Source organism: Peromyscus eremicus, unplaced genomic scaffold, assembly GCF_949786415.1.
Source record: "Peromyscus eremicus unplaced genomic scaffold, PerEre_H2_v1 PerEre#2#unplaced_171, whole genome shotgun sequence".
NCBI classification, from domain to species: Eukaryota; Metazoa; Chordata; class Mammalia; order Rodentia; family Cricetidae; genus Peromyscus; species Peromyscus eremicus.
The window spans coordinates 178,333-202,356 of record NW_026734409.1 but is presented as its reverse complement, the minus strand read 5'-3'; the positions used below and the strand labels follow the sequence as shown (position 1 = coordinate 202,356).

At 38.1% G+C, this 24,024-nt stretch overlaps 1 protein-coding gene across 10 annotated transcripts in view; it reads left to right on the top strand.

Annotated features, from left to right (window-relative positions):
* The first annotated feature begins 1,690 nt into the window (after positions 1-1,690).
* Positions 1,691-24,024, top strand: part of LOC131901634 (ankyrin repeat domain-containing protein 7-like) — a 32,770-nt gene continuing 10,436 nt past the window's right edge. For 5 of the 10 annotated variants that reach the window (XR_009376814.1, XM_059252737.1, XM_059252741.1 and 2 more), the window contains exons 1-6: positions 1,691-2,072; positions 13,703-13,820; positions 13,979-14,152; positions 18,218-18,324; positions 19,167-19,304; positions 20,091-20,149. Coding sequence is in view for 6 of the 10 variants with exons in the window: in XM_059252737.1 (XP_059108720.1) it covers positions 1,822-2,072; positions 13,703-13,820; positions 13,979-14,152; positions 18,218-18,324; positions 19,167-19,304; positions 20,091-20,149 (847 nt within the window). In the remaining 4 variants the exon portion in view is untranslated. Of the gene's footprint in view, positions 2,073-11,328; positions 11,672-13,702; positions 13,821-13,978; positions 14,153-18,217; positions 18,325-19,166; positions 19,305-20,090; positions 20,150-24,024 lie in introns of those variants that run through there. The other 5 variants (XR_009376816.1, XR_009376815.1, XM_059252742.1 and 2 more) reach the window with 3 other exon arrangements.

The window sequence follows — 24,024 nt, the reverse complement described above, 5'->3', positions numbered from 1 at the left end:
GGGGACTGGCAGAGGCCAGGACGCTGCGGGGGGGGGACCGGGGATTGGCAGAGTCCAGGACGCTGCGGGGGAGCCGGGTGCTAGCAGAGCTCGGAATGCTGAGGGGGCGACCGGGGGACTCTCTGCATGGATATCTCTGTGTAATAAGTGTAGAAACTTTAAAATGCATCAGCAATATGGAGAATCAAGCAGAAGAACATCAGGGCTGGGAATCAAGGTGGGCATATTATTATATTAAGGCATTAATAAATTAAATGTAATGGACACATCATTCAAGATCTCTGGGATGCTGCTATTCAGATATTGTACTTGTTAATTTTCTGTTTCTGTGATAAAACACCATGACCAGAAGCATCTTACAGAATGAAGAGTGTATTTGGGCTTCCAGATCCAAAGGCATAGGAGTCTTTCATGGTGGGGAGACTTAGCACAAATGGCTCACATGGGGGCAGGAAAAGGAAGCTTAGGGGTTCCATCTCAACCACACTCAGAAAGCATAGAGTATGACCATTCAAGGCCTGTCTCCAGGGACAGATGTCATCTATTAAGGCTCCATCTCCCAGATGTTCCACATCCTCCCCAATTAGTACCGCCACCTGGGACCAAATGTTCAATTATCTAAACCTGTGGGGGACATTCTTGTTCAAAAACACCTCAGAGACTAAATATAAATATCTGGTATTGCAGATAGAGTGGAGATAATCAGAGCATAAAAATCAAGTTCTGTGAAACAATAGCAGAAATTTCCTCATATCTAAGGAAATTTATGAACCAGCTCTAGAGAAGACATTTAGAACCACAACAGCCATGGCTGGATAATAACTTCTCCACATTGTATTGTAAAGACATTAAGCTGGGAAGAGGAGCTTGGACCTGCCTCATCTGAACATACCAGGTTCTACTGACTCCCCAGGGGAGACTTTGCTTTGGAGGAGGTGGGAATGGGAGAGGGGGTTGTGAGGGAAGGCTCGGGGAGTGGGAGGAGGGAGGACAGGGGAATCCCTGGTGGATATGTAAAATGAATAGAAAAATCTCTTAATGAAAGAAAGAAAGAAAGAAAGAAAGAAAGAAAGAAAGAAAGAAAGAAAGAAAGAAAGAAAGAAAGAAAGAAAGAAAGAGAATTTGCCATTTTTGAGGAGGTTCTCACTATGCAGCTCTGGCTCACTTGTCCAGGCTGACCTCAAACTCACAGAAATCCATTTGTCTCTGTCTCCTGCCAAGGACTGGGATTAAAGGTGTGTACCATCACTCCCAAGCACACAAAAATCGTTATTTTACAGCTTTTCACCTCACTGAAAATTGCAAAAACACAGAACCAAAAACACCAGAGAGAAGTTTCAAGAAATTCCATGTCCTTACGAAAGCAATCCATCCATGACTTCTTAGTAAAAATGTAAATAAAAACAAGCCACAAACCCAAGAAGAAATTTTATAATGAATAATTGCAGTCCCAAAAGAAAAGAAGCACCAAGCAAGATTACAGTGGGGAGGAAAGGATCCACCAAACCTGAGGAAGAGATTGAGGATATGTGCAAATGAGTGCAGGAGACCGCCACATTTACATTACACATGCGCAGTGAGCACCATTTGCTCCATAAACTGTCAGTTATGCCTGAGGAAGAACGAGCATGCTTTTGTTTACCAGTGTTGCTTAGCAACGACTGTTCTATAACTGCCTGCTTCGGTTTGACTGGTCAAACCATAGCCTCGCACTTGTGAGAGTCGCAGAGTTAGGCTCTGGTTGTTAGATGGTCAGTGGTTAAAAGTTCATCATTTCCTAAAATTACTTAGTGTTGAGTTGATAGAAAGGTGGTCACTGCTATGCTGTCCACCCTGAGGAAGCTCTTCTGCTTTAAGAAGGAGCCGAAAACCCCCTTGGGGTTTTGTGACGGCCCAAGCAGGGGAACGGGATACTTGTCCTGCTTTCACTGTGGAACTGAAGACAGGTACCGCCAGCCTTATGACCCTGAAAACCAATTTCATGAGGCAGTATGCATGGGAAAGCGCAAAGTGATGGTGCGTCTCCTCAGGAAGAACCAATTTCATGTGAATGATGAGGATGAAGGGAAACGGTAAGAACACTTGGAAGATAAGGATGAGGGGCCTTGAGGAAATCGGGTGATGGGAGAAACCTACCTTTCCTAGCTCTATTGAGGGCAATAGGGGTGAGGAGAGACCAGCTGTGCTTTCTGGACTACAGTCTCCTTGGTACCCGTGATCACACAGGTCCAGTGTCCAGATCTTCTTCTGGAGGAGGAGAACCATAAGACTAAAGCTCCAGCAGGTTTACTGTCACCCCGTAATTCCCCTATGGAGCATTTTCTTATGGAGCATCGAATACACAATAGAATAATCTAACAAATTATAAAGAAATAGGAATTAATTTCAATGTACCTAATAAACACAATTTTGTGTAAACTGTAGAAATTACAGAGATCAAGTAGTGTTGTTCCTCATAATGTCTTCCTCCCACCTAAAATCACCCAAAAACATTCAATATGGATCTTTTATCTGTGTGTACTAACATTTATATTCCTCACTGAAAATAACAGAAATAATCTGAACTTGATAGATGGGTGTGTGCTCCTCTTCCTGCTGCTCCTTCATTTTCTTGTTGTTTCTCACTAGTTTCCTGGGGATATCACTCTCCCTTCTCCGTAGATTTCTCTTAAGTTCCTTCACTCATTACTTCATGTGTTTCTGAAAGTTTATTCAGTGTGGCCTTGGTCAGCCACCATTTTAATAACACAATGTGCTGACAAGCTCCAAGTTCTCTGAAAGTTACTTCTGACATCTTTACTTATTTCTGATAGAGGTGAATGGAGCTTGCTGTGAATTTCATGATTTACAAATCAACAAACTATCTTGCTTTCCCAATTTTGGGTTTACTCGAGGTGGCCCACAGTGTCCTAAATCCTCATGAAATTGATATTAGATACTGACGTTAGGCATAGCATACATCTAATTCATATGTATGCTGTGAATTTAACTGTTGTCAAAAATGGCCATTCTTACATATTTAACTTGAGGTTCCATACTTACTTCCTTTGCATTAAAGTTCCTTAAAAAGCAAAGCCAATTTTGCTGTGCATTTAGCTTTTGCTGTTGACACTTTTCACTTTTTCTCAATAGTACACTTCATAACTATGTTAAAAACAGTATAAAGACTAATAATGATGCGTGTGTAATATATATGTATATATATATATATATATATATATATATATATATATATATATATATATATATATATATATATATATCATATATCACATTTCACTTAGTAGAGACATCATGCATGGCACAATGACATGTTACCTTATGTATTAAGAATTGCTTTTAAGTGTTGCCAATCATTGTTGTACATTATGAATTGTAAATGACATTTAACTTTAGCTTAATTAAAATGTGAGAAAAATCAAATCTCAAACTCAGTGCTGTGCCATATCTACAACCCAGGCTCCCTGGAGGCTGAGGCAGCAGGACCATACGTTTACAGCAGAACAAGTCTCAAGTTTTGAAGAGATCACCTTAGACTTGAAAATATATACTTGCTCTGTACATTCAATATTTCTTTATGTATATGTTTTATGTCTAAATACATGGGATGGGATAATCTTTCCTGGTACACATCTCTGGAAAAGACTAATTCTTTCTCTGCCAGAGGTCATTAAATATTTCTTACAGACCATCCAGTGATGAACTCTCATGAGATTTTCCTAATCCAAACTAGCATTTCAACTGATCGTTTCATTTTTCAGATCTCATTTAAGCAGCCATATTATTGAGATTTCATAGGTATAGCTTCCCTGCCATAGCTGGAAGACACAATCTTTTAACAGATATACTAATACTCCAACTCTTATCATCTTTCCACCTCTTTTTCAGTGATGTTCCCTGAAATCTGGAGATGTAAGAGTTGTGATGTAGATGTTTCAGCCCGAATTTTGTAAATATGTAAATACAAATGCAATTTATGAGTACTCTAACTAGAACCTTATACCAGTGTGTACAGACCTATAAAGAGCTATCCATTATATGTGCATTTAAGACGGATTTTTATTTTTCTAGGTGAAAGATTAATCATAAAATTTCTTTTTTTATGCTTCTTTTTTTCCTTTTATTTTATAATTTAATTTAATTTTACATATCAGCCACGGATTCCCTTGTCCTCCCCCCTCCTGCCCCCCCAACCCCCGCCTTCCTGCAGCCCACCCCCCATTCCCATCTTCTCCAGGGCAAATCATAAAATTTCCTATGTGAAATGAAAAGTTCTACTCTAATTTCTCCACTCTCTGTTACTGGATTTGAGAAACATATTCTTCTTCACACTAATCCAAATAGTCTAAAAGAGCTACAGGGTTCGTGCACTCATAAAAGGAATCTGTTTCTCCCAGGTTAGTGATGCATTATATAAATGCTTGTCTAAAGGAATGGGACGGAATGTACATTCTCATGCACCCTGGTTAGAAATGCATTTCACAAGTTCTCTAATAAGGTATTTATAATAAAATGATATAGACCTATAATGACCAGAGAAAATGTCTTCCTCTGAAATAGAATCTTTATGAGGTATTCATCATAGGAGTTCTCTCATGGCCTGAAAGAATGCCACATCTTTACACCTTCTGTTTAGTAATCATCTCTAAGTCTTCCAGAACAGTGCATTTGATTGATAATCATGTAAGGAGAGTATGTTCTTGGAAAATAGATTTCTTTATTCTAGATGATAGATCCTCAAATATAATTTTTCAAATTAAATAGACAGTTCTTATTTTCTTCCTTCTGTATATTGTAATAGGAGTAATGCCAAAGATATTTTCCATAACACTTACATTCCTATAATGAGCTGGAGGAAATGTGGGCTTATAAAATGGGACCTGTGTGATATAGAAGAAATATTGACTATAGACATATGAATCTCTCCCACCTGCCTATTTCCAAATAATCAGTCGGAGGCTTATTATCAATTACAAACTGTTTTGTGTATGGCTCAGGCTTATTGCTAGCTAGCTCTTACCTCTTAAATTAGCCCATTTCTATTAATCTATGTATTGCATGTGTTTATCTGTGTTCTATTACATCTTGCTCCTCCAGAGGCATGCATTGTCATCCCTGACTCTGTCTTTCTTCTTCCTGTATGTCTCCTTGGATTTCCCACCTGGCTCTAAGCTGTCTTGCCATAGGCCAAAGAGCTTCATTCATCAACCCATAAGAGCAACACCTATTCACAGGGTTCCGAAAGACCACTTCACAGCATTTGACAAAACTTTCATTGTGGATTGGAGAAATTAGCCACATTCTTATCCAGTTACATAATTTAAATGCTCTCCTACATGTTTTGCATAAGTTTGCAAGTAGCTCAATATTGTACAGTTGTAAAGATGTGCTCACAAAATAGAATCTACTCATTCTGTGTTAATCATGCCTCATAGACTACATTTCAATTATCAAATACTGGATGAACGTGAAGTGTCTTCCAAACTTTTATGTAACCAATTTCAAAAAAATTCTAACATTCTTCTTGTCCATAGTGCTATAAGATTTAAAAATGCGATAGTTAGTGTATACTTTTCACACAGCTTCTTCATTAATAGTGAAGAATGCACCATTCATAAACTTTTGTTTTGGAAAAGAACAGTGTTTCATTTTCTTCTCTATCATGTAACTGCATTATCCAATGTGGTAACTATTTCTCCAGAGTGCAAATCTACCTAGATCATGCTTCTTGTTCATGTGTTATATGTCTTAAAATGAGAATAGAGAATCTTGCTACATAAAAAGAATATATTCATTCGTGACAAAATTTTAACATGAGTTTCTGTCATGAAATGAAAAAAAAAACACCATGGAAATGATGTCTTCTAGACACAATGGATCTGATGCACAAGTGAATTCATAAAGACTGTGGCAGTACACAAAAAACTTGCACAGGTTCAACTACATGGAGTTCCAGCATTGAGGAGGGTAGAAAATGAAGTAGGGTTCCCATCCCTAATAAAGAAGGTATCTGAAATTTATACCTGCCAGAAAGGGAAAACCTTTTTTCTGTAACGGAGTGACTCTGTGTATACAAAATCCCACGGCCAAGAGTAGTTGGCCAACAAAAATGAATTCCAGGTTCTCTGTGTATGTGTCAGGGGGAATTTGTGTTTTCTCATTTTTGTTTTTACATTTGTTTTGTGGTATTATTGCAAAAGAAAAAGAAAAGAGAAAACAAAAGCTTAGGTTCATAATGTGGAAGGGAGGATCTGGAGTGAGTTGGGGGAAGGGAAAGCATGGTCAAAATATCTTGCATGAAATTTTGAAAACCAGTAATCTTGTAATTGCTAAAAATATGAATCTAAAAAAGAAACATTTTAAACATTAAAAAAATAATTTTTAAAAGGAACAATAGACAGCTAACAACTACTGAAAGAGGGAAAATTAGTCTTTTCCAGGGGTAAGTCCCCTAGTCGTCATGTAACAGTATTTAATCACACACTCTAAATAGCCAGACCTCCAACTTAGGAAGGAACCTAAGGCTCTTGCTCAGTGAGTTTCCCATGCCCTTCATGTACATACCCTCTCCTCATCCATGCCTTTTCAATCATGTCCATTCTTGCTCTTTTAACAATAGCTAGGAAATGGAAAAAATCTTAATGTAGTTCAATTGATAGATGGATAATGAAAATGTGGTACATATTTACAAAAGCAACATGAAGTGGACTCAGCAGGTTGCATTAATCTCTCTCTCTCTCTCTCTCTCTCTCTCTGTGTGTGTGTGTGTGTGTGTGTGTGTGTGTGTAACAGTAATAATTTTAAAAAGAGGCTATCAGTTTAAGAGGTAATGGAAAAACAGAATAATTTGGAAGGTGAAAACATTGGAAGAGATCAAGGAAGGAAAGAAAAAGGTAAAGTGATATAATTTATATGTTAATCAAAATATAACATGGAATTGAAAAATCAGAACTGGAGATACTGTGTAGTGCTTAAAGTGTTTCTTACTCTCCATTAGAACTAAAGTTTAGTTCTTAGAATGCAGTTCAAGTGGGTCACAACTGCCTGTTACTTCAACTCCAGGGAATACAACACCTTATTCTAGCCACCTCAAGCACCTTCACACACATAACACATAGAAATACACAGAGAGACAGAGACAGAGAAATTTATTTTTTTCATATATTTGTATTTTATTTTATTTTTTTCTTTAGAATTTTTTTATTCATTTTACATACCAATCAAAGATCTCTTCTTCCCTCCCTCTGCCCCTCCAGCCTCCTCTTCCCAACCCACCCTTCATTCCCTCCTACAAGAAGGTAAGGGCTCCCATGGGGAGGTAGTTAGTAAAGGCAGGTCCAACCAAGCCCCACCCCCTGAACCAAGGCTATGCAAGGTGTCCCATCATAGGTAGTGCTCTCCAAAAAAGCCTCTCATGCACTTGGGATGGATTCTGATCCTACTGCTATGGGCCCCTTAAGAAGATCAAGCTACACAACTGTCTCATGATGCAGAGGGCCTAGTTCAGTCCCATGCAGGCTCCACAGCTGTTGATCCAAATTTTATGAGTTCCCACTAGTTTGGTTTGGTCATCTCTGCAGGTTTCACTATCATGATCCTGATGCACTTGCTCATACAATCCCTCTTCTCTCTCTTCCACTGGACTCCTGGAGCTCGGCCTGATGCATGGTTGTGGATCTCTGCATCTGCTTCCATCAGTTACTGGAGAAAGGCTCTATGATGACAGGGTATTCACCGATCTGATTACCAGGGTAAGCCAGTTCAGGCACCCTCTCCACTATTGCTAGTAGTCTAAGCTGGGGTCAACCTTGGGGATTCCTGGCAACTTCCCTAGCACCAGTTTTCTCTCTATCCCCATGATATCTCCCTTTATCATGGTATCTCTTTCATTGCTTTCCCACTCCACCCTTGTTCCAGCTGAACCATCCAGTTCCCTTATGTTCTCATCCATCCCCAATCCCCTACCCTCCATTGCCCACCCCTCATGCCCAGTTTACTCATGGAGATCATCTATTTCCCCTTCCCAGGACAATCCATGTGTCCCTCTTTGGGTCCTCCTTGTTAGCTAGCTTTTCTGGAGCTGTGGGTTGTAGTCTGGGTGAGTACATACCATGTTTGAGTGAGTACATATCATGTTTATCCTTCTGAGTCTGGGTTACCTCACTTAGGATGATATTTTCTAGTTCTATCCATTTGCCTGAAAATTTCATGATGTCATTGTTTTTCACTGCTGAGTAGTACTCCACTGTGTATATGTACCATGTTTTCTTAATCCATTTTTCAGTTGAGGGGCATTTAGGTTGTTTCCAGGTTCTGGCTATTACAAATAATGCTGCTGTGAATATAGTTGAGCATGTGTCCTTGTGGTGTGATTGAACATTTCTTGGGTATATGCCCAAGAGTGGTATAGCTGGGTCTTGAGGAAGATTGACTCCCAGTTTTCTGAAAAACTGCCATATTGATTTCCAAAGTGGCTGTATAAGTTTGCACTCCTACCAACAAAGGAAGAGTGTTCCCCTTGCTCTACATTCTCTCCAACATAAGCTGTCTTCAGTGTTTTTGATCTTAGCCGTTTGGACAGGTGTAATATGGTATCTCAGAGTCATTTGCATTTGCATTTCCCTGATGGCTAAGGATGTTGAGCAATTCTTTAAATGTCTTTCAGCCATTTGAAAAATTTAATTTTTTTAATTTAAGAATTTTTTTTTATCCATTTTACATACCAGTGACAGATCCTCCTCTCATACCTCCTTCCACTCCCCCACAGCCTTCCTCCCCCTGACCCAACCCCCATCCCCTCCTCTGAAAGGGAAAGGCCTTTCATGGGGAATCAGCAAAGCCTGGTACATTCAGTTGAGGCAGGACCAAGCCCCTCCCCCTTGCATCATGGCTGAGCAAGGGGTCCCACCATCGGTAATAGGATCAGAAAGCCAGCTCATGTACCAGGAATAGATCCTGATCCCATTGCTAGGGTCCCTTCAAGTAGGCCCAGCTACACAACTGTCTCCTGTGTGCAGAGGGCCTAGTCCAGTCCCATGTGGGTTCCACAGCTGTCTAAAGTTTATGAGTTCCTATGAGCTTGGTTCAGTAGTCTCTGTATATTTCCCCACCATGATCTTGACCCTCTTGCTCGTATAATCCCTCTTTCCTCTCCTTGACTGGACTCCCTGAGGTTGGCCTGGTGCTTGGCTGTGGATCTCTGCATCTGCTTCCATCATAATGATGATAGTTATGGTATTCACTAATCTGATTACTAGGGTAGGGTAATACAGTGGCATCCTCTCCACTATTTCTAGTAGTGAGGTTGTCTTTGTGGATTCCTGGGAATTTCCCTAGCACCAGGTTTCTCCTTAACCCCATAATTTCTCTCTCTATCAAAATATCTCTTTCATTGCTCTCCCACTCCATCCCTCCCCCCACTTGACTATCCTGTTCCCATATGTTTTCATCTCCCATCCCCTCCCCTATATTGCCCCCGCATCACCAGTTTACACATGGAGAACTCATTTATTTCCCCTTCTCAAGGTGATCCATGTGTCTCTCTTAGGATTCGCCTTGTTTCCTAGCTTCTCTGGAGCTGTGGGAAGAATAACTACTACATAAATAAAATTTAAAATAATTAGAAATGAAACATCCATTACTACAGTGAAGATACACATAAAACAACTGAATGTATAAGAAAATTAATACACAACTTGGATGTGAAATTCAGGAGAAAGAATGTGAAAACTATCACAGTAATTTTTCCAACATAATATTTGTATTGCTTATTGGGAATTTCAAAAAATATGTAACAATCACACTAGCTTCCCAGTTCTCCCAGGTCCACCATCCAACATTTGTGACCCAGCTCCAAATACACCAAGTACAATTTGTGTTGCTCATGTACTCACTGGAGTGGCTGGCTATTGGGAATTTCACTTTTACAGGTTTTTTTTTTAATGGAAATATATCTCTATACACAAAGCATAGAAATTCTTTCAAAAGAGTCAGCAATAGAGTGAAAATCCAGTACAAAAACATCAGGGATACTAAGGTATGTGTATTATTATATTTAGACACTAATAAATTAAAAGTAATGAGCACATCTTTTATGATCTCTGAGATGCTACTGTTCAGAGATTGCATTTGTTAATTTTCTGTTTCTGTGATAAAACATCATGACCAGCAGCATCTTACAGAAGGAAGAGTGTATTTAGGCTTTCAGTTCCAGAAGCATAGGAGTCTATCATGGTGGGGAGACAGCACAAATGGTCAACCTCGGGGCAGGAAAAGGAAGCTTAGAGGTTCCATCCCAACCACACTCAGGAAGCAGAGAGCAAACACAATAGGCAGAGACTATGACCATTCAAGGCCTGTCTCCAGGGATGGATGTCATCTAACAAGGCTCCATCTCCCAGACGTTCCACATCCTCCCCAATTAGCACTACCCTCTGGGAACAAGTGTTCAATTATCTAAACCTGTGGGTTCATTCTCTTTCAAAAGTACCTCACACAGCAAATATATGTATCTAACACTACAGATAATGTGTGGAGATATTCAGGGATAGAAAATATGTTCTATGAAACAACAGCAGAAATTTCCTCATATCAAGAGAAATAAATAGACCCAAGTACACAGAATACATTTAGAATCACAACAGACATGACTGGATAAAAACTTCTCCACTTAGTATTGAAATCATGTGAAATTAAAAACATTTTTTCATTTCATTTTCTTAAGGAGGTTCTCACTATGCAGCTCTGGCTCACTAGACCAGACTGACCTCAAACTCACAGAAATCCATTTGTCTCTGCCTCCTGCCAAAGGCTGGGATTAAGGTGTGTACCATCACTTCTGAGCTCAGAAAATAGTAATTTTACAGCTTTTCACTACACTGAAAATTCAAAGAACACTGAACCAAAAATATCAGGGAGAAGCTTCAAGAGAGAAATTTCCTTACAAAGACAAGCCCATCCTTGACCTCTTAGTGAAAAAGGAAATAAAAAAACAAACACTCAGCAAAACAAGAACAAAACCAAAAAAAGATATCATAATGAGTAATTACACCCACAAAGAAAGTAAGTACCAAGCAAGATTGTTGTGGGGAATAAAGAAATAAAGAGATCGAGATCTTGCAGGATATACACAAACTAAAGCCCAGGAGACCGCCACACTTATATTGCACATGCGCAGTGAGCACTATTTGCTCCATAAACTGTCAGTTATGCCTAAGGAAGAACGAGCATGCTTTTGTTTACCAGTGTTGCTTAGCAACGACTGTTCTATAACTGCCTGCTTCGGTTTGACTGGTCAAACCATAGCCTCGCACTTGTGAGAGTCGCAGAGTTAGGCTCTGGTTGTTAGATGGTCAGTGGTTAAAAGTTCATCATTTCCTAAAATTACTTAGTGTTGAGTTGATAGAAAGGTGGTCACAGCTATGTTGTCCACTCTGAGGAAGCTCTTCTGCTTTAAGAAGGAGCCGAAAACCCCCTTGGGGTTTTGTGACGGCCCAAGCAGGGGAACGGGATACTTGTCCTGCTTTCACTGTGGAACTGAAGACAGGTACCGCCAGCCTTATGACCCTGAAAACCAATTTCATGAGGCAGTATGCATGGGAAAGCGCAAAGTGGTGGTGCGTCTCCTCAGGAAGAACCAATTTCATGTGAACGATGAGGATGAAGGGAAACGGTAAGAACACTTGGAAGATAAGGATGAGGGGCCTTGAGGAAATCGGGTGATGGGAGAAACCTACCTTTCCTAGCTCTGTTGAGGCCAATAGGGGTGAGGAGAGACCAGCTGTGCTTTCTCGACTACAGTCTCCTTGGTACCTGTGATCACAAAGTTCCAGTGTCCAGATCTTCTTCTGGAGGAGGAGAACCATAAGACCAAAGCTCCAGCAGGTTTACTGTCACCCCGTTATTCCCCTATGGAGCATTTTCTTATGGAGCATCGAATACACAATAGAATAATCTAACAAACTATAAAGAAATGGGAATTAATTTCAATGTACCTAATAAACACAATGTTGTATAAACTGTAGAAACTACAGAGATCAAGTAGTGTTCCTCATAATGTCTTCCTCCCACCTAAAATCACCCAAAAACATTCAATATGGATCTTTTATCTGTGTGTACTAACATTTATATTCCTCACTGAAAATAACAGAAATAATCTAAACTTGACAGATGGGTGTGTGCTCCTTTTCCTGCTGCTCCTTCATTTTCTTGTTGTTTCTCACTAGTTTCCTGGGGATATCACTCTCCCATCTCTGTAAATTTCTCTTAAGTTCCTTCACTCATTACTTCATATGTTTCTGAAAGTTTATTCAGTGTGGCCTTGATCAGCCACCATTTTAATAACACAATGTGCTGACAAGCTCCAAGTTCTCTGAAAGTTACTTCTGACATCTTTACTTACTTCTGATAGAGGTGAATGGAACTTGCAGTGAATTTCATGATTTACAAATCAACAAACTGTCTTGCTTTCCCAATTTTGGGTTTACTAGATGGCCCACAGTGTCCTAAATCTCCCTCGTGAAATTGATATTAGATACTGACGTTAGACATAGCATACATCTAATTTCTCTGTATGCTATGAATTTAACTATTATCAAAAATGGGCATTCTTATGTATTTGACTTGAAGTTCCATACTTACTTCCTTTGAATTAAAGTTCCTTAAAAATCAAAGCCAAGTTTGCTGTGCATTTAGATTTTGCTGTTGATAATTTTCAGTTTTTATCAATAGTACATTTCATAGCTTTCTTTAAAAAATCCAGTAAAAGTCTAGAAATGTTTTATATTTATGGATATGTATATATGTATGTATAGGTATATCACATTATATATCACATTTCACTTAGTAGAGACACCATGCATGGCACAATGACATGCTATCTTATGTATTAAAAATTGTCTTTAAGTTTTGGCAGTCACTGTTGTACATTATGAATTGTAAATGACATTTCAATTTTAGCTGAGTTAAAATGCGTGAAAAACCAAATCTCAAGCTCAGTGGTGTGTCATATCTACAATCCAAGCTCTTTGCAGGCTGAGGCAGCAGAAGCATAAGTTTATTGCAGAACTTGTCTCAAGTTTTGAAGAGATATCCTTAGACTCTAAAATTTATACTCCTTAATATATTTACAAAATAGAGATAATGGAACTAACATTGACTTGAAATATGTTTATTACAGTGTTAACATTCATAACTTAAATACCGAAAAGATTGTTAAGTTGTTAAGTTGTTGAAGAATATTTTCTGAATAGTTGCAAAGAATCTAATTGAGTCATCCTAATTTGATAGAAGTATTCCTTTTAACACCCATTTTCTGGACAAGAATTCACAACACAGGAAGGCTGAGAAGTAGTTGGTTGATGGTAGTGTCTAGAGTAGGATTCAAACTGAAAATGAGTTCACCCAATAGTCATGTTCTTTTTGCTCAAATAGGCTGCTCTTTACTACGTAGTTCACTAATAGAGCACTTATCTAGGCTGCAACAGCTGTGTGTATTATTCACACTGCGATAAATGATAGTTGCAATAAATTTTTAAATACAGTAAATTATAAGAGCAAATAAAAATAAATTTTGAATGAAGTTAAATATTTTTATGGGTCTATGGACTTAAATACTATATAATATTTATAAATGCCAGAGTGATTGTGTATGTTGATAATAGTGCCTTACAGTTTTCCTTCAAAATGTCTCTCATTCCCACAGAACTGCGCTCCACTTTGCATGCTTCTATGGCCATATCAAACTGGTTCGTTTTCTGTTAAGATTTAAGGCCTGTGAGATTAATGCCCTTGACAATCAAATGTCCACACCACTAATGAAGGTATTTCAAAGACTTCAATTTCAGTAATTAAGTTGATCTAAGTGTTTAGAATGAAAGTAAAATTAAAGTCACTTAAATATAAATCATGGTGAAAGTTGGGGGAAGTTTCTTGTGTGTTCTTTAAATTGACAGTGTTTTCCTGGTAACGATATCCACAGGCTGTACAAAGCTGGGAGACAGAGATCGTGTCTGTCCTACTTGATCGTGGAGCAGATCCCAATATTAAAGATTGCAATGGAGAAGCAGCAATCCACCATGCAGTGTATGTAGACAGGCCAGATATTGCCAGCAGTCTTCTTGAATTTGGGGGAAACATTGAAGATACTACAAAGGTAAAAATTTTCTAAATTGAATCCCCAAGTATTTGAAAACTATATGCTTTAACAGTTGTCATATCTTGGTCCAATTTATTCACGTTTAGAAGTTGAAGTATTACTTGACTGGCACTTTGAAATAACTTGATCGGTATCCATCTAAGTATTGATATGTTGTTATAGTTTGTTTTTTACCCCATTGAGTCCAATTCGTGCTGCCCACATACTCTTGGGTATGTGACCATCCACTGGAGCATGCTCAGTCCACCCAGGCCACACCTTTAAATGAAAATGACCATCCAGTCCTAGCAGCTATAACTGTCAAGAAGTTCTCAGCTCAGAGCAGAACTTCATGCTAAATTCCTGCTTGCATAATGACATTTTGTGTCACTTGAGCTTCCAACCATCATCTTCTGAATGTTTTCACGGTGACTGTGATGTCATATGAACATCTACGCTGGTGTGCCCATGAGACACTCTTTGCTTTTGGTCATCCAGTGGACCTGGCTCTTACAAGCTTTAACCTGATCTTCTACAGTGACCCCAGAGACTTGAGAGGAGGTTTATATCAATAAGGTTAGAAAGATGGGTGGGTACAGAAGAGGGGTGCATTTGGAAAGTAGTGAAAGGGAAGGGGTGAATATGATTAAATTGCACTGAATATAGCTCTCAAAATTATTTCCAAAGGGGGAGAAGTAAATGTTAATTTATTGAAATCAACATTAGAGAATTTAGCTTACTTTTATGGAGCCATGGAAAATATTTATAAAAATAGATAATGGACTAAAAGGATTATTTGACTTACATTTCCAAGTTACTGTGTATTACTGGGAAAAGCACAGAATCAGGATCTTGAGAAAGCTGTTGACATATCATCTATCCTCAAGAGAGGGAGAAATGAATGAGTCCAGGATGCCTGTTTGCTTACTCTGCAGCTATCTCTGTAAAGTCTTACACAGCCATGTTCTGAAACAAGGCTGTGGTGCCACCCACCAGGGGCTGGGTTCTCTTCATTGGTTAGCCATCAAGATAACTTCCTATAGGCAGCTGGATATAACTTTGTCTGTGGTATCAGGAACTTGTAATCCTTCCTTCCTCCTCATATCTCCACAGAAACAGAATCAGTGGCCTCTTGAAAAACTCAGAATAGGTGTACCACAAAACTGCCTACATACCAATATCACACCCATCAAATATCCAATTCCAAAAGCTTCAACACCTACCCAAAATATTGACAAGCTGTGCTGGGATATAAATCACTTCAGGCTGTGGGTGATACTTCACCTTCAAAATGCTATCACAGACTGAATATTTGCAACTGAAGCATGGTACATTGCACTACAAGCACTTGATTTCCACACATCCATTAGTATGCATGCAGCAGAGGTTAAAATTTTAGTAAACAAACCAAAGGGCTATGGAACAGCGCAGTCCATTCATAACCTCCATTTTCTCCAGGAATGCAGTGCATGCTCAATCTCTAAGAGAATTTTAAAAACTATGCTTCATCCTGACTATAACAAATCAAATCATTTTGCTTTTGAGCCCCTATGATGGAACGGTTCCCTGCAGGTACTTCCACAATCCAACCTCCAAGTGTGTTTTATTTGCTAACAAATCCCATTTCACCTGCTTTGCCGATACAGGTGTTTCAGTCTACTAGCCTTATTTCTTAGTGTTTGATATAAATTTAGGATGTCTGAAGATTCCTTTTCTGCCTTGGCAGTTTGCAGAGCACCACAGGAAGCTAGTACTTGGATAGGAATCACTGGGTTAGTTCCAGCTTTATTCCTGCTAGTCTTTTCTCCAAAGGATTTGGTGCCTTCTGTAGCAAGATCTTACACTTAAGTGACTGGAGGCAACCAAGAACACTGGCAGTAGCTCATATTGTTTGGGAAATCTCTGGAACTCCCAAAAAGTCTAGGGAATTTTTACCTGCCTGGCACTGTGTATTTTGTTAGCTGTGGAGTTGGGCAAGGCTTTTCCACCCCTTGTTGCATAACTTCATGTAAATTACAATACATCGTCTTAATCTCACTGATATTGATAATCCTAAAATCATCATAGACTTCCAATATTAATTTTTTAGATAGGGTTTCACTATGTAGCCCAGACTCTCCTAGAAGTCACGATCCTCCTGCAATAATACCCTGCACTCTATTGATGGGATTACAGTTGTGCCTTCATTTCTGAATTCTAATGTTTAAAATAATTTTAAATTATTGCTCTATTTTGATTCCTGCTTAGGTTGTTTTCTAAGCAAAATATAAACCAGAAAGAAAGCAATGCCTTGCCCATCTCTAAAACTTCCATTACACAGATCTGTATGCACTAGCTATAGTACAGTACAGTCACTCAGTAAATTGGAGTTAGATGCAATGATGATTAAAATGCAGCAAATACAGAGTATAACAGAGATCCACAACTAGTGAAAATGCAAAGACCAAAGGACCATGGGTGCCTACCACAATCCTACATCTACAATACAACACCCACACTTAAGTTTCGGGTGACACTGAGAAAGAAAGTTCTGAAAAAACAAACAAACAAACAAACTCTGAGTTCCAGTGACCAGGATGACTGTTGCAGAAAAGTGTCTTCTAGATACAAAAGGGATAATTCATCTATGAAATCTCAATAATATGGTTGCCTAAATAAGACATGCACAAGGAAAACACCAGTTGACATGCAAACACTTGATAGGGGAAACTTCAAAACTACACTCGTAAATAAAGAGTTGCCAATTATCCATAACTGCTGAGAGTAGAATTCAATTTTCTCCAGGGATACACTCTAAACTCCTCAATAGTTTATCTAACCACAGTGGCCATGCTTAAACACACACACTTACACACATGCACATGCACACACATGGACACACAGACACACACAGACACACACACAAACCAACACACATACAGGAAGAGAGAGAGACAGAGGGGGAGGGAAAGAGAAAAGGAGAGGCAGAGACATAAAAAAGAGGCACACAGAGAGTCTGCTCACATTACATGGAACCAGTAGGTTGTACATAATACACATGTGTGTGTGACAGTAATAAAAAACAGGTCCTGAATTTCAGAGGGAGTTAGGGGGAGTTGGAGGAGTGAGGGTGTAGAAACTATGTAAATACAGATCTCATGTAGGAAACTGTCTAAAAATAATATAAATAAAAACATTTTAAAAATGTACTGGATTTTCTAAACACTAAGACAGTTTTCAACTTGTAACAGGACAGAATACATTTCAAGGTAAGCAATCAAAGATTCTTTGAGTTGGGCGGTGGTGGCACACGCCTTTAATTCCAGCACTCGGGAGGCAGAGACAGGCGGATCTTTGTGAGTTCAAAAAAAAAAAGATTCTTTGATTTCTTACTCATTTTGAGGTCATTTCTTTGGTGACCTGTTCAGAGCAAGAGGCAGACATTGTTACCCTTGGCCCTTCCTGAATGGAGAATCAAGAAGAGCTTCCTCTGTGTCCTCAGCAAATACCACATCATTACAATACTCTGAGAATTGTGCCTGTGAAACAACTTCTGCTGTTGCTGATATTTGCCCCACAGAAGATTTGCCAAACAGTACTTCAGAAATCAGGTTTTAAATACTGGACAATTCCATAGTTTTGTCATTGTCCTTAATTGAATTTTTCTGTTGGGAAATGCTACATCTGCCACATAACTGTCTTTTGAAATACAGGAGAATTTCTGACATAGAAAAGACAATTTTGCTCATCCATGCAACTTAGGATCTAACACCTTTGCCACTGTGTGTCGGTGTGTGTCTCTTCAGATAAACTCTGAGGGGAGAGTGCCATGGCTTCAAAGTACCATGACAACTTCTGTGACAGGAACCACAGGTCCATGGGTGTCACATGAGTTCTGTAATGGACTAGAGGACTTTGTGACAACTGCAGCCATGGTTAGAATATTGCAATCTTGAGGATCATTAGCAGGTGCATTAGGCTAATAAGGAAAAGACTACTGTGGTCAAGTCTATGGTAAACATTACGATCACGGGCTACATATATGATTTTCAGTTCAGTTGTGAAATATGCGGTATTGCGAATGATTAATTGATATCATTACAGGATGGGTTGACCCCTCTGCTGCTAGCACTCCGAGAAAGGAAACCCCGCATGGCAGCATACCTAATCACACACGGTGCGAATCTTCACGTATCTGATCAATATCTAAGGTACTACACTTTGCATTTTTAAAACACTACTTGTGTTGAAAATAGTCTAGAATAGTAAAAATCATTCATTTCATATGTGTTATGGGACTAGATTAGAAAAAGTCAATAAAACATCAGTTACATATCTAAAAATATCTATTACATGAAATGGTTATGCCAAAGAATGATAGTCAGGTTCATATTCCCTTTCATAATGAGAGGTTTTTATTTTGATTTTTATTTTGACTGCCATATGATCTTCTATGAGTTGATAGCGTTTATATTAGATTGTACATTTACAGTGTCAGTCCCAGTGTTTTCAAGTTTGCAATCACACAACCTTGTGAACACCCTTTAATCTTCAAATACTTTTGGTGGTGTGCAGAGAAGGATGATAGATGAATGGTAGTTGTAAACTTACATATATGGCATGATATTAGTATCAGGATTTGAAAACATTCATTTTTAACATTAAAATTATTTGATAACATTATTACTATCATTTTACGCAAATTTCAATTCCATATATAATAGTGAATTGTATTTTAATAGAATAGGAAGGAAATGGTGTTCTTTTTCATATAAAGCTTTCTGTACTTCTGGTCAATTTTCTCCAAACAGTTATTCACCATAAACAATTTAAAATACAAATTCTACTCTATAAAGTATCATAGTGGGCTAAGAAGTTTTCTGCTTGTTTTCTAGTTTTAGCCTTGGACATATTTTAGGAATCTGAACTCTGCTTTCAGGATGCTTAAGGCTACTTAGTTAATGGTCCATTCTACACACAAAGGCCTTATACTTATATGGTAAAATGTATACAGTTCACCATTTAAGTAATTGAATTGCCTCTGTCATTCTAGAACAACACTCATGTATGCTGTTAGATGGGATTGTGAAAATATGGTTGAAATTTTACTGAAGAAAGGTGTTGATCACCAGTTAAAGGACACATTTGGATGGAGTGCTCTTTATTATGCCATTATGGGGAAACGCAAAACGTAAGTCCAGAAGTTAAAATGCTAATTGAAACTAAATTTAGACATGAAATATTTACCAATGTTGTATTTTAACCAAGCGTGACTTCATTATTTAAATGCTTTTGGAATGGAAGCATTTTAGTCAACTCCACTTGCGATTCAGGATCATTATGACAAAACTCAGATCATTGTTTCCTTCTTGGCTAAAGGAAGACCAGCAATAGAGCAACCTATGTCTTGGAATTCATTAGTGTTCTCACCATGGGCTTACTCTTTATTTCAGTAATATCAAATTCTGAATTCTGTAGCATTTGATAATAGGTCCATTCATGAATTATAGAGTGCTTTCATTTAGGATTCTAATCAGATCAAGACTGAGAAGCAAGTTAGATACTGCTTTACTATTTCTGTGCCTGTTTTTAGGTGGTGAAATTTTCATAGCAAACTTTTAAACTAAAGTAGGGAAATCCTGAGTTTTGGAAACTTAAGTCGGAGCCTAAGGAAACACTTTCCCAGAGCGAGTATACTTAGGACTCCTACCTATATTAGGGCACTTTCCATCCTGTCAAGATAATCCAGATGATTTGAACCATAGTAAATCTACACCATCTCACTCTGTTCTTTCCCTCTAAAATGAGACACTTTGTAAAATCTTTTAGAACTAATAAATTTGAAGGGTATGTCCAGATGACTTGATGGAATCTTATATTGTCTTTGAAATATCTTAAATATTTAATATATTGATAAATGATTTTCCATCCATATTAAAATAATAACGTTGTTTACCACCATTTCCATACTTGGCAGAAAAATGGTGATTATTCAGCACGACTTATTCCTCTGGAGACAACAAAATACCTTCACACGTAAGTCTTTTGAAGTTTCCTTCTCTGTAGCCCTTCTTTAGATTAAAAATGTTGCATTTAGAATTTTTCAATTCTCTGTAATTAGATATTATTTGGGTACATACCCAAGAATAGTGTAGCTGGATCTTGAGGTGGATCCATAACCAGCTTCTTGAATAATGGCCAAACAGATTTCCATAGTGGTTATATGTTTGTACTGCCCTTACCATTGGGTGAGTGGATGAGTGTTCCCCTTCCCCTTCACTCGCAAAGAGCAGTTTTTATTTTTAAAATGCATTTAAATTATGATAGAATTAATATCCTTTCCTCCTTTACATTCCTCTCTCCAGCTCCTCCTAGGCAGTTTTAAAAACCAAGTGTCTACTGACGGCTGAATTGTTTAAGAAATTAGTTGTATGAAACTGCTTTGTTAAAAAGTTTCTCAGTTTTACACTGGAATTACATACTTGCATGTAAAAATATTTTTTTAATTACCATACTGTGATGAGATGCCAGCCTCTCCCCAGCCCACAGCACATTTTAGTGTACTTCATACATTTTTTTTCTAAAAATGTTAACATAGTGTCTACTTCATTAATAGTTCCACTACACTGTATTGTAATTCATTTTATTTGTTTATTTTATTTCATGTGTGAGTGTTTTTGCCTGCATGTACACCAGGCATGTGCATCATGTTCATGTCTGGTGCTTGTGGGAGAGAGAAGATGGTGTTGTATTCTTTGGAACTGGAGTTACAGGTGATTGTAAAATACCACATAGGTTCTGAGAGCAGAACACAGGTCCTCTTGAAGAGCAATGCATGCTGTTAACTTCTAAGTTGTCTTCTTAGCTATCCACACACATTATAAAAAAAAAACACATTATTTTCTCACAGTAAAAATGAATGCATTGCAGTAAGTGAACACAATTACTTTGTTATACATATCATAGAAAACATGATTTGTATGGCTAAACAAGACACAATATTCAATCCTTTTATGATTTCCTTTCCTGTGTATGTTATTAAAGGAATGTTTTCTTTTCTATAGATTTTAACTAAAGTACAATTAGATCACTTTCCCACTTCCCTTTCTTCCCTCCAGCACTCTCCCCACGCTCCCGCTTCTTCCATGTCCCCGCAGGTCTCAAATTGATAGTCTCTTCTTCCCTTATAATTACTCTTCAATGCACACATTCACACACAGAGACACAAATGTGTAACTACAACCTACTGAGTTCAGTTTTCTTGTTTGTAGTTACATGGTTTCAGTGCTGACTACAATTTCATCAGTCAAGCAATTAGGGGTTCCTGTCTGAGAGAGACTCACTATCCCTATCTCAGCAGTCATTAGTTTCCTGCAGTTCCTTGTCCAGGAGCATGGCCCTCGGAGATTCCTCCCTACTTCTTCTTTAGCATGTCTATTGATATTGTCTCTGTTCAGATCTTGTTAATATAGCCATTTCCATGAGAGACTGTTTCACAGCAGACTTCCTGATGTTTGCAGTCTTTCCCTCTGCCTGTTCTGTGATGTTCCCTGAGATAGAGATGCTGGAGTTGTAATGTTGATTTATCAACTGAGACTGGGATCCCTAGACTCTGCTGATCTCTGCTTCATGTCTACATTCTGGTGTGAGACTCAAGAGAATCTTGATGAAGGAGTCATCTTTATCTTCTCAGAAAAATAGCTATTAGACTCATTAGTTCTTTGTACAGTTTTCTTTTTTTCTATTTAATTCATTTACTTTTTATTATTTCGTACTATCTACTGTTTGGGGGTTTGGTTTGTTCTTGTTCTTTTTTCTTCAAATTCTTGACTTGGATCATTAGGTCATTTATTTGTTTATATGCATACTGGAGTTTATTTTGCTGCCAATTTTAACTTTTATGACTCAGTGGTTGCATACTGTACATGGCATTATTTCAATTTTCTGTATTTCTTAAAGTTTCCTTTGTCTCTAGGCATATGCTCTATTTAAGAGGAGCCTCTTTGTGCTGCTGAGTGGAATATATATTCTTTGGTATTGAGGTGGAATATTTAATTATTGGTTAGGTCAATTGAATGAAGATGTCATTTAATTCTGAGATTGTATGTACTTGGGCTGGATGACCAATCAATTGGAAAAATCAGTGTTTGCAATCACATAATGTTATCGGGTCTGTGTTGATCTGTGCCTTTTGTTCCATTAGGTTTCTTGTGAAGTTGGGTGCACCTGCATGTGTGTGTGTGTGTGTGTGTGTGTGTGTGTGTGTGTGTGTGTGTGTGTGTAAGTATTCTATTTTGTATTTGTTGACACTTTAATTAGTATGAAGTGCACATCTTTGTCTCTTCTGCTTCATTTTAGTTTGAAAATGATTTTTCAGGTACTAGGATGCCGATACCTGCTTGCTTCCTGACAGTGTTTGCTTAGAATACATTTTGAGAATACATTTTGCATCCATTCATTGTAAGAGGGTGCTTGACTTTTAAACTAAGATGAGATTTTTCATAGACAATAGATAGTTGGATTTTGTTTCTTAATTTGTTTAGGTAGCCTTTGTCTTTTGACTGGAGTGTTGAGGCCATTGATATCTGGATTCGTTATTGAAAGTTGTACCTAGATTGCAGTGTTTTATTTTCCTGTTGTTTTGTGTTGTTAGATGCCCTTTGTATTTCCTTAAATTATAGCGTTACTTGTTTTCTTTCTAAAAGTCTCCTCTCACACTTACTCCTCTCTTCAGTTAGAAGTATTACATTTAGTAGTCTGTTTAGAATTTATTATTTGCTATAACTGTTTCAGGCTGCTTGTATCATGGAAGTGTTTCCTCTTCAGCTATGGCAGACAGATTCACTGGGCACACGAGTCCTGGTTGACATGCATGGACTTGTAGTATTTGAAGTTCATTGCTTCAGGCTCTTCTGCTTTTCAGAGTTTTGTTTGATAATTCAGCTGTTGCCCTGGGCACGTTCATTTCCAAATGACTTGTATACTTTCTTTTCTTAAGCTTTCAATATTTTTTCCTAGTCCTGTATATTTGGTGGTGTTACTATTATATGCTTTGGAGTTTTCTTTCTGATCTTGTCTGGTTGGGGTTTTGTTTGATTCTTGTATCAGTGTGTGTATATATTTCCTTACTTGGATGAAGAATTCCTCTGTGATCTTTCTATTAATCTTGTCTATGCTATTGATTGAGAATACTGTTTCCTCATGTATGCCAATAGAATTCAAAGATTTGAGCCTTTGATAGTATCTCAAATTTCTTTCCTGGTCTTCTAGCATGGTTTTTTTTTTATATTATTTGCTAATTAATTATAGATTTTTCTACTTTTTCTTTACATTCTCATATTCTATCTTTTGTTTGATTTGTTATATTGGTAAGGTTTTTCTCTGAACTTTCTAATTGGCATGCTGAAATTTTCAGTATTATATCTATTGCAGCCATTGATCTGGACCTAGTCTTCTGTGTATGGTGACAGCCACAAACAAAAAATGTGGGGGCAGAACAGGGAAGAAGTGACTTACCCAGAAAAGGTTGTGATATATTGTGTACTCTAATAAAATTTGCTTGAAGATAAGAGGACAGAACAAGCCACTAGATTAAATATAGAGGCCAGGCAGTGGTGCCACACATCTTTAATCCTAGCACTCGGGAGGCAGAGATCCATCTGGATCTCTGTGAGTTATATCCACCTTGGACTACATGAGATTTAATCAGTCTAGGAGAGAAAGAGAGGCAAGCAGTGGTGGCACCAACCCTTAATCCCATTACTGGGATGTCACATGCCTTTAATCCCAACACTAGGAAGGAAGTGATGGCTGGGTGGAGAAAGGTATATAAGGCATGAGGAGACAGGAACTAAAGGCTTTTTGGCTGGAACCCCTTTTGTCTAGAGGCTTTTCAGCTGGAGCGCTTTCAG